The sequence below is a fragment of the Podarcis vaucheri genome (genome assembly GCF_965113315.1).
Source record: "Podarcis vaucheri genome assembly, chromosome: 6".
Lineage (NCBI taxonomy): Eukaryota > Metazoa > Chordata > Lepidosauria > Squamata > Lacertidae > Podarcis > Podarcis vaucheri.
This window is the reverse complement of record NC_138764.1, coordinates 92498314-92509943: the sequence shown is the minus strand read 5'-3', so window position 1 is coordinate 92509943 and position 11630 is coordinate 92498314. Positions and strand designations below refer to the sequence as shown.

Here is an 11630-nt window from a genome sequence, read left to right as displayed (position 1 = left end):
CGGTATTCTGTCAGTAACCTGCTAACCATGTGTGCCTTTCCTCAGAGCAGATGACTTGGACTTCACTGATTGGCATGCCCTTGGAGGCATGCCCACTGATTGGCAGGGCCCTTGCAAATAACAGGCCACAGCAGCCCATTGTCTACCAACCTGGGCCAACTTTGCCACAGCCCACATCCCCATCTGCTACAGGGCTTCAAGAGACAATGCGACGTCGTTTTAAAAATCAAAATATTTTATTGCTCTTCTTTTGTAAAAATGCACTTAACTTACACTGTGTCCTTTGCTTAAATCAGCAGTTTGTACCATTGGGTATAAAAAATGTCACGTTTTAAACCCTTTCTTTGTTCAAGTGTGAAACACCTTTTAAAAACTCTGATCCATTCCTGACATTCTCCTAAGCACTGGCGGACCCATGGGCCCATGCTTAGCTTTTTATATAAATACTGTAAAATTTCTCTAGGCTTTGCAGCATTATAAACAAAAGATCTATCAAAGTAGACAATAGGTTCAGTATTCTTTTTTTTCCTTCCTTTTTTTGCTTTAAAAAATATACCTAAAACTTTTGAGATAATCTTAAAAGAGTAACAATTACAAGAAGAAGAAGAGAGAAAATTACAGTGCGTTGACTAAAGGAATATTCCAACGTCCTTCAAGCCAATATTCCCTTTTTTTGCATGTTGAAAGTGATTTAGCGTTACTTAGGAACGTTTTTTTCTTCACCTACATACAATAATTTAGTTGAGAATTAAACAAGGCAGATATTACTATTCTTCCACCTGCACTTCACAGCTCCCGTGAATAATAATAATAAAAAAGATCACAATAAATATTAAAATAGGTTCTTTCTTTCTTTCTTTCCTCCGTAAGGCATCTTGAATATTACAAAGCCAAAAAGAAAAAGGTTGCTTTTTTATTTCATTACTGTATTCTCCGGGTACCTTCTGTGGCAAGAGCAAATGGCCAGCCTGCAGAGTTCAATAGAGTTAAGTAGTGCATAAAAGCAGGAGCAGGGAGTGAGAAAATGATGGCCGGTGGAAGCAGACTGATTTAAGTGTGCGCAGACCTGCGGTTTTCCTCTTTAAGTCACTTACAGTCCACCTCTGCAACAATTATTTGTCTTCATTAAAAGAGAGAGAGCTTACGAAAGTTTGTTTGTTATGAATGTCTTTTCTTTTTTCCTTTTCCTTTGCAAAGCTTGCCTGTAACACTATAAATAGCTTAGGTATTGATATGCATTCTTCCTAAAAAGTCTTTTAAGAAACTCCCGATTTATTTATTTTTGAACTGCTTTCCTCTTTCGTCTCACGGATTCCGACCCCAATCCCCACCCACTAAAGAAAAAAATATATATTTCCACTCCATCATGGGAAGAAAGAAATAGTCCTTCTCCAAAAGGATGGAGGTGATGCTGCCGTCATCATCATCTACTGCATACGGTCGGGTTGCAGCTGTGTGGCTGGATACTGCATGAAGGCGGTGGAAGCGGCTACTGCAGGATTGGAGGCGGTAAGAGGTGGTTGGACAGCGCCCGTGTAGCCATATCCCATGTAGCCAGCAGCGGGAGAGGCAGCGTACGGATACTGGTCGTAGGCAGCGGTGGCGGTGAATTGCGAGTAGGCCTGGGTCGCCGTTGCGTAGTCTATGTAGGGAGATGTCATCGACTGTACGGGGGTCGGGATGACCACGCTGGGCTGGACGATGGCTTGAGGGTAAATGAAGTGGTGGGCGAGCCTGTGAGGTTAAAGACAGACAGAAGACACAGTCAAGATTCTTCACATAGGAGAGCAGCGAATAGTTGGGAGCAGGCGAGCCAAGCCATCACTGGGCTACGAGAACCAGAAAGCAGAGAGAGAGAAGGACCAGTGAAATAAAAAGCAAAGCAAAAAAAAATAAAAATGGGAAGGTTTAAACCAGCAGACAGACAACAGAGGCCCATGGGTTGGTTTAGGCTTCCACCCAGCTTCTTCCAAGACAACGCCATACCATTCCGTCTCGTCTCCAAAACAGCCAGTCAACATTCAGTGCCCACTGAGCATACTCAATCCTCATCAGGTTGTTTCGGGAGTAGAGTTTTGTTTTTCTAAAAGTGCATTTTGTGTGTTTGTGTTGCCTGCTGATCACCTCCTATCTTGATCTGTTTTGACCACATCAGGATCCACACTCAGAAAGTTAATGATTAGTCTGTACACACAATAGCATGCAATAATTCATCTAGTCCAGCACTGCATTGTAACCACCAGCCAGCTAGATGGCTCCTGGGTGTTCACAAAATGGTGATGAATAGCAACAGCCACCTCCAATGGCACCTAGCACTTTTGACAGAGGTCACCTCAGCTGAAGAGGTTTATTCACTCTGTTGTGGGGAATGGGCTTAGGCTAGCTTCACACTTAACTCTCTCAGAACAGTTTACAGCCAGGAAAAAAGTACTCCTGCTCACTTGGTGCATTCTCACCTACTGAGATGCCAAACGACATGGCTGAAGTTTATTCCAGCAGCTAAGTACTTCCTCTTCCACAGAAGCAGACAGGAATAACCTACTCACTACTAATATATCGGCCATACTGACTGCATTCTGCAGTTTGAGAGGACAGACGTGAACACTCCCCTCCCTCTAAAGCCGGGCTTCCAATTCAACCTCGAGTACCCAGCTACTGTTGGCCTCCAACTCCCATCATCCACAGCCAGCTTAGCCAAAAGTCAGGGTTGAGGGGAGCTGTAACCCAACATCATCTGTGGAAGGAAGGAAAGCACTTATGTGGACTATGGAACATTTAACACCATCTCCCTTGGCTGAATTGAGAAGCCAACACATTTTCACACACACCCTTCCTTAAGGTTCCTACTGCATTCCTAATTTCCATACCACATTTAGTTGCTCCAAAGTCCTGTGTTTCTCACTCCTAATATGAACCATCCCTTTTCTTTTCTTTTTTTCAGGTGTCCTCAGTGTATAGTTTTTGAATAGGCAAGCTATGATCTTATCAGCTTCTGTGGTCTGTGCTTGCCATCTGCACACGTCACAACACCTAAGTCAGGAAAATCGTCTTCTGCAATGGCTGGTAAGCTGAGCAAAACCAGCCGCCGAGCGGCAATCGACTGCCTTTTGGTCAACCTGCAGCACCAGGAGGGTTAACACAAGTCGCTCCTCTGCCACCTACTTCTCATAGACCATCTTTGGGCATTCAATCCCCCTCCCCATGTTATTAGAATCACCTGAGGGCGAGCAGGGATGTCCTGGCCCTGCCTTCCTTCTGCCATGTGAAGGGATGAGTTGGACATGGAGATGGAGCCAGCCAGCAGACGATAAGCCAGCCAAACACTCCTGCTTGCACGATTCTAACGATATTGGGAAATACCTAGATATTCTAGAAGCTGCCAATATGCTTGTCTATTGTCTCCTGGTTATCTAGAAGTCTAAGAGCAGCATGCAAAGCAGTTGCCAAGTGCTTATTTGTACTGTTTATTATTTATAAACCGCTACCATCTAATTACTTATTTCTTGTATCCCAACTTTCTTCCAAGAAGCTCAGGGTGGCAGGGACGGGTCTTCCCCTCTCTACAGTAACCTCTCAACAACCCCATGAGGTGGGTTAAGCTAAAACTTGGCCCAAGGACACCCAGTGAGATTCATGGCAGAGAAGGGATATGAATTCTGGGAATACCCAGCATTCAAAATTTGCAATGGTCCAGGTGCATTTTGCACCTGCATATCGGCCACTTGTGACCGATGCCGGAATGCCTGGGTGCCGGAATGGTGCCTAATGTCTCCACCAGGTGCATATACCTGTGGGATCTTTGGATCTTGACTGTTTTCACACACTAGCAACACATCTTGTAGAATTCTATCCGTTATATTTTATCTGCCCCATCAGAATGAGTATCTAGAACTAAAATGCTTTTTCTGTGCAGCCTGAGCAGGAGCAGTCACCATTAAGTTCTCAAAGTTCTTAACCTAGCTCAGGCATCCCCAAACTCGGCCCTCCAGATGTTTTGGGACTAAAACTCTCACCGTCCCTAGCTAACAGGACCACTGGTCAGGGATGATGGGAAATGTAGTCCCAAAACACCTGGAGGGTCAGGTTTGGGCGTGCCTGACCTAGCGCAAAGGAGTCATCTGAACTACCCAGATATTTAACTGAGAATAAATCACAGTCAGTCCATCATTTGAAAAATAAGACTTTAGAGCCGTCTTGCCACCAAATGGCTACTAGACATTATGTTCTGGCAACTGCAACCTTGATTTTGAGAGCCTTTTGGCACCTAGGTTCTGACACTTGAAGTATCAACGTAAGATTTACCAGTGGGATTCCAAGTGTGAGCCACAGTCACCCACGTCTGTGGGAAGGTACTCACTGTCTATGCTCATGGTTCCCAACGTGGGGCACACGCCCCACAGGGGGACAATTTGTTTTTTAAGGGGGGGCAATTCGAGAATAAGTTATTAACAGTGAATGGCCTTTTAGGCTTCCTCCATGTGAATAGGAGTTCACTTTTTGGATAATAAGAATTATATGTCACGGGGGACGGGCATCAGGATTTTAGAGATGCTTAGGTGGGGGCCAAAAAATGTTGGGAACCAACTGGTCTATGCCAAGTGCCATTTTTCTTCCTTGATAATACTACTGCATATCAGCTCTTTTAAAACCAAGCACAGTGCGGATGGGTGTCATAAAAATGTCTGGAGCTGTGGTTAAAAGACCAAGCATAGGAACAAGAAGCTTCTTTTATTTACAGTCCACTTTTTTGCCACATACGTTTTGTGATACATTTCATTATACTGTATATCATAAAAAAGCTTAGCAACAAGGCATTATTGTTCTGGCAGGCTTTCCCAGTTGGATAAATGGGCCTTTGCCATAAGTGCCTGCTCTATATGGTGTCATTCAGGGCATTCAATTCCGTAACCTTTCAGGTTGGCGCCACTGCCATTATAAGAGAATGAGGGAGGTGTTCATGGCAAGTTCTGGCACCTCTTTTTCTAGAAAAATCGCACTGATTTCATTTATGTTCCGTGTGTGTGTGTGTGTGTGTGTGTGTGTGTAACAGCTTTTAATTGATTGTACTGCACTCTTGGGTTTGTACTGCAAGAAGATCAAACACATCCATTCTTAAGGAAATTAGCCCTGAGTGCTCACTGGAGGGACAGATCCTGAAGCTGAGGCTCCAATACTTTGGCCACCTCATGAGAAGAGAAGACTCCCTGGAAAAGACCCTGATGTTGGGAAAGATGGAGGGCACAAGGAGAAGGGGACAACAGAGGACGAGATGGTTGGATAGTGTTCTTGAAGCTACCAGCATGAGTTTGACCAAACTGCAGGAGGCAGTGGAAGACAGGAGTGCCTGGCGTGCTCTGGTCCATGGGGTCACGAAGAGTCGGACATGACTAAATGACTAAACAACAACACTGCACATCACCTTCAGACGTAGTCAATAATCAATCAATCAATCAATCAATCAATCAATCAATAATCCTTTCAGCACTCCCACTCAGACTGCAGAGCATGTCTAGCTTTTGCTTAGTCAAGGCTTTTCACAAGAAGCCAGTGACCTGCTGAAGTTGAGCTTAATGATATCCAATATCTTTATTTAACAAAATATGTTTAAAGAACTCAACGCTTTTGGTCAAGATTTCCACAAAACAAGTGCTCTTGTCAAAACAGAGTCCTCTGTCCACCTCAGCCATGCCTGAGAGGCAATTTCATTAAGGCTCTCCTCATCACTGCATCTCCAAGATACTGGCCGGTTGCTTCTAGCTATAATTAGAGTAAAGGCCTTTTCAGGTTTTGTTTAACATTCCAGCCTGTTGTCACTGACTCCATGTTTAAACCTGTATTGCCACAATAGTGAAGGCTCCTCTCTTTTTCTGGCAGCGATTATGAGGCGTTTGTTGTAAAAACACAAGGCGCTTGCACTCTTTACTCTTTCCCCCTTCCTCTCCCACACCCTATTCAGATTTCCTTGAAGTTGCCATGCAAACAAACTCCCCCATTTCCTTAACAGGCTGAGACTTGTGCTGGTTTCGGCAGAAAATAAACTTATCTGGGACCCTGGATGAAAGAAAGAAAATATCTGCTGACACGAGTTAACTGCTTTGTGCTCCCATTTGTACTCCTCCTTCAAGGAAGGAAATTTCCCCCAAAAAAATTTCTTTAGAGAAAGAAGAGGAAGATTGCCACTAAAAACATTTTGCTGGAGTTGGAAACGTGCTCTGTTTGATGCAAGTAGTCCTGGGGAGCAGCTCCCCCTTCTCAAATCAAGTAAATCAATAAAAAATACTTAAATCCAACATAAACCCATGGCTACGCCCATGGCTTATGGTCTTATTTTTGATGGCCTAAGCCTTCCACAATGACTTAGTCAGGGTTGAACATTTGGTTCAATTCATTGGTTAGTCTAATCTACTAAAAGAGTTTCCAGCCCATTAAAAAAAGGTGTCCCTGATTAAACTGGGCAGCAGAAGTTATGTATTAATGTAATTTCTATGCTGCTCTGCTACTGAAGTTCCCTGGACAGCATGCTAAACATCATCAATACACAATCCGAACCATAAGGAGGTATTTTGTACACTACAAAATGCACAACATACATCAATCAATAAAATTAAAACCTTTAGAAAACGAAAGCTTCAGCTTATGTTAAAAGTCTTTGCCCAACCCTATCTAAATTAGCAGCACGTGAGCTTCTCTGGAAAGCAGCGTTCGAAATTAGCCAGGAACCAGGCGCTTTTTGCAACTGGCTATTGGCCACTTGCGACCAAGTGAAGATGCGCAGGCGCCAGGATAGCATCCGATGTCTCCCCACCATTGGGAGGTGCATGCCTGGGGATCCTTGGATCTGGACTGTTTTCACACACTAGCAGCACATCCCATAGCCACCCACAGGATCTGACTTGGCAGTGACACTTGGACGAGGACTACCAATGATGACCTCAGATTTGGAAATAAATATGAGTGATTTTTTTTTAATGGTTCTTAGAAAAGCCATGGGTAGCTGGCCCCACCATGGAAGAAGCATTTCCCCTTTTCTCTCAGACAGGGAAACACCTCTTCCTAGATGGGACCTGTTGCAACAGATGCAGTATCTAAAAACATAAAAAACCAAAGAAAGCAGACTTATTTCTTTGAAAAGTAGTGTTGCTACTGTATACATATTAAAAACACATATGGATTAACCAGCAAACACTTTCTTAAACTGAAGAAGTGTGCATGCACACGAAAGCTCATACCAAGAACTAACTTAGTTGGTCTTTAAGGTACTACTGGAAGGAATTTTTTTATTTTGACTATGGCAGACCAACACGGCTACCTATCTGTTTCTTAAACTGGGTAACTGTTCTTCCACCAAGATATACAGTCATACCTTGGGATAAATACGCTTCAAGATAAGTATTTTCGGGTTGCGCTCCGCGGCGACCTGGAAGTAACGGAGTGTGTTACTTCCGGGTTTTGCTGCTCGCGCATGCGCAGACGGTCAAAATGAGGTCACGTGCATACGTAGAAGTGGCAAAACATGACCCGCACATGCACAGTCACATCTTACGTTCTGTTCAGGATGCGAACAGGGCTCCGGAACGGGGCTCCACTGTACTGTGCTCCACAAGCTGTATCTTTCCTGATACTTACCATTACGTTATTTAGACTATTGTATTTTAATATTCTGTTGGAAGCCACCCAGAGTGGCTGGGGAAACCCAGCCAGATGGGTGGGGTATAAATAAATTATTATTATTATTCTTTTTCTTGCTAGGTATCCCAGTATATATTGTTTCGCATAATTACATTTTTCACAGGAGAAAAAACTAGGACCGTTGCAAATTCAATTGAATAAATCCCATGTTGATGGCATGAGCTTTTTAGTCTTGGGGGGTGGGGGACTAGATTTGGGGCTTCGGTTTTCCTACAGCCAGAATTTACCAAGAAACTGAGGCAATTGCAACGAAAGGGTCAACTTTCTCGACTTTATAGAGTTTATGCCCACCCACCCATACATACACCCTTTGTAGACCATAATGCTTTGCATGCACAAACACAACTTGTGCAAGCAACAGCACTTCACGCTGGGATGGCGAAGACAACTCCTTAAGCAACCAACCTCCCCACTCAAGTTGAAAGGACTTGAAAAGAAAAGTGAAGGCTGGCTTGGAAGCCTGGCAGTGAGTGAGGAATGCCTTACTGCTGTAATTAATTAATTAATTAATTAATTAATACCCCATCTTTTTCCCTGACAGGACTCAAGGCGGCATTTACATACAAGCAAGCACCCTGTTTACATGCATTCAATATATGCATTGAGCTGAACCTGGAATGACCCAGAAACATCATAAAGACAGGGCCTTGGCTGGGTTTTTTCCAATGGGTTTCAATTACAGTGGTACCTCAGGTTAAGTACTTCATTTGTTCCAGAAGTCCTTTCTTAACCTGAAACTGTTCTTAACCTGAGGTGCCACTTTAGCTAATGGGGCCTCCTGCTGCCGCTGCGCCACCAGAGCACGATTTCTGTTCTCATCCTGAAGCAAAGTTCTTAACCTGAGGTACTATTTCTGGGTTAGCGGTGTCTGTAACCTGAAGTGTATGTAACCGGAAGCATATGTAACCCGAGGTACCACTGTATATGCAATATCACAGACACTCACAGTGCCTCGGATTGCAACCCCGTGTGAACGGGGTGGGAGATTGCCTGTATAAAAATGAGAACCCCTAAAAACATAGAAAAAGAAAACCCCAATACTTACTCAGATAACCCACTTATAGAAAGATCTTACAACTCTCTTAAGAACGCCCCAATCTTAAAATGCAAAAATTATTTTTAGGTGCTGTAGCTGCAGATGGAGAGGATGGGGGGAATATCTAGCCCCCCTCTCTCTCTTTTTGTATATAATTCTTATTAAATTTTCTGTTTTACAATTTAAAATACTCATTTTTACATCCTTAAGATATCAATGACTTCCCTTCTTCTCTTTCCATGGTTCATTTTACTTATCATAAATTCCTGCATATTTTACATAAAATATACCATTCAATATTTCATTATTGCATCCATCAAAGCTTATTTACACTGTTGAATGCTGCCAGCTTTTTCAGCTGTACACAATTATTTCCCATATATTCAATAAATGTTTTCCAATCTTCTCTAAGACAATTTATCCAGTCTCTTTAATAATAATAATAACAATATTCCAAATTATTATAATAAAACCATGCAATAAAGTATCCCTTCCTTCTTCTGGCAAGACTTCTTAGAAATTCACAATGTAAATTTAAAAAAAAGAAGATTTGGTCCTAAGATGCGTTTACTGAAAACCTTGAAAGGACAAAAGATACAATAAAGATTTGTGAAAAACAGAAGTAACAGCAGCGGATATATTATTAAACACATTAATAGTAATAAAACATCAGGTAGGTTAAGTTTTGATTATCAACTAAAGGAAGCACACACAAAATACAATGGGATGAAGTTATCTCCTGGCTGCGTTTCTGCATATAAAAGTTTTTGTTTTTCTAAAACTGAAACAAGATTTTAAAAACTGCTGTATTTATTTAGAAGGGGGAAGAGAAAGAGGGATAAAGATTTAACAACTCAAGTCAAAAATGTTTGCTGTTCCGTTTAAACTGTAAGGGAATCCAAAACAAGGCCCGAATAATTTTATCTTAATGCCAGAAGGAAACTTCATCGGAAACGTGATTATAAAAATATCAATCAAGTGATTCTCAAGCTGTCATCACACATCAAATTCACCCTGTGAATGGCAACTCATGAGCTGCTTCATGGCATTACTGATTAATCACTGGCTGAAACCACAAACACTTGGGAAACACGGCAAAGAGAACTTGGTCAAACCTAAAATTAGAACCACTGACGTTTCTTGCAGAGAGTTGTGTCGGGTGTCGCTAGGTACCTTGGGCCCAAGACAGGCGGAGAAAGGATCGCAGTCAGGATCGAGGTGCTATCCTAGCTACGTGGCACGACGCCACAACCAACATTAACGAGACACAAGGCAAAACACAGAAAAGGTTATATGCAGATCTACGGGAGGCAAAAGGACAGATAATATAAAAGCAAGCAGACCGCATCTAGTGTCAACTCGAGAGCGGTTAATGTTACAGCCACTTCAACCCACGCCTAAAAATGACCCCGCTGAATGAGGCCAAAATGCAACTGCATACTCTCTTTTTAAGACCCTAGGCTCTTCCAACTAAAGATGGCTATTTAAAAAGTCCTTTGGCTGGCAATTTCCTAGATTTTCAAAGCATTTTGTTTAATTACTGCTAACCCTAGGTATTGTTTACTGTTGTGACTATTATGCTAATATAGTATTTTTATTACCTTTTTTTTTTACTTTCCCCTGATTTGTCAGCTGCCAAGGATTCCTTTTTTGAGGGAGAAAGGAAGGACATAAACTTTTCAAAATAAATAAATAAATAAGCATGAATAGATACAGGCTGGCTCAGCGCGCCTCCTAAATGGGGCGGAAGGTGCCTGTTTAAATTCCTAACATCTTCAAGTAGGCCTGAGAGGGGGACTCCCTGCCTGTAATCTTGGACAGACTATTTACGTGAACACCACATGACAGTTAACGTGGTAAGAATTTACCGTATTTTTCCTTCTATAGGATGCACTTTCCCCCCTCCAAAAATTAAGGGGAAATGTGTGTGCGTCCTATGGAGCGAATGCAGACTCCTTGGCTTCAGCAATAGCAATGTGAAGCCTCCGAAGCGCTCTGCGCTCCTTGGCTTCACGTTGCTTTCGCTAAAGCCTGGAGAGCGAGAGGGGTTGGTGCGCACCGACCCCTCTCACTCTCCAGGCTTCAGGGATAGCCGCCTGAAGCCTTCGGATAGCAGTGCGAGTTCCCGCTGCGCTCCGCAGGCTTCGGGTTCCTTTTGCTGAAGCCGGAAGAGCAAGACTCTCCTGGTTTCAGCAGAGAGGGAGAGCTGCGCAGCGCCCCTTCAGCGAAGCGGGAGGAGAAATGGAAGGGGCTCCGTTTCTCCTGCCGCTTGGCTGAAGGGGCGCTGAGCAGAGAGGGGGAGAATTTTTTTTCTTGTTCTCCCCCTCTAAAACAAGGAGCGTCCTATAGAGCAAAAAATACGGTACTTCTACAACACCTGCTTGTTGCCCAGGTGATGGAGCAGCAAACTTCAGCAGATCGAGTTAGGGACCTGGAGTTTATTGGAGACTATTGCAATAGGACAGAGCTCAACTTAACGAAGTTGTTCTAGCCGAACAGCCGCTTAAGGTCTGCTGCCACGAGGGTTTTATAGGCACAGCACACAAAGAGCCATAAAACATCTGAACATTCTTAAAGCATAAACATCCTTCTACGTACATTAAGAAAGGCTACAGGTTATGAGAAGTAAAACATTCATTGGCTCCATACTTCAACCCCACAACTACCTTGGGGTGACCCTAACTGCTCAGGCCATTTGGGTCTGAAATGTCCTACTTTGTCACTGTTTTCTTAGTGATCAGCCCATCGACAGGGTTGTTGACATTGCTGCCCCTATCTGTTCCTTGGAACCTATCAAGGAGACGCTGGATTTCGCCCTGGTGCTAACTCAAAGCAGACAACGCAAAACATCCCAGGTGACAATTTGTACCACTTTCCGGGTCAGAAAGGGAAGGAATGCAATGCT

General features: G+C 43.2%; 1 protein-coding gene across 1 annotated transcript in view; it reads right to left on the bottom strand.

Annotated features, from left to right (window-relative positions):
- Positions 1–217: 217 nt before the first annotated feature.
- Positions 218–11630, bottom strand: part of RBM38 (RNA binding motif protein 38) — a 32924-nt gene continuing 21511 nt past the window's right edge. Inside the window, exon 4 of the mRNA XM_082226449.1 lies at positions 218–1734. Coding sequence (XP_082082575.1) covers positions 1428–1734 — 307 coding nt within the window. The 3' untranslated portion in view covers positions 218–1427. The remainder of the gene's footprint in view (positions 1735–11630) is intronic.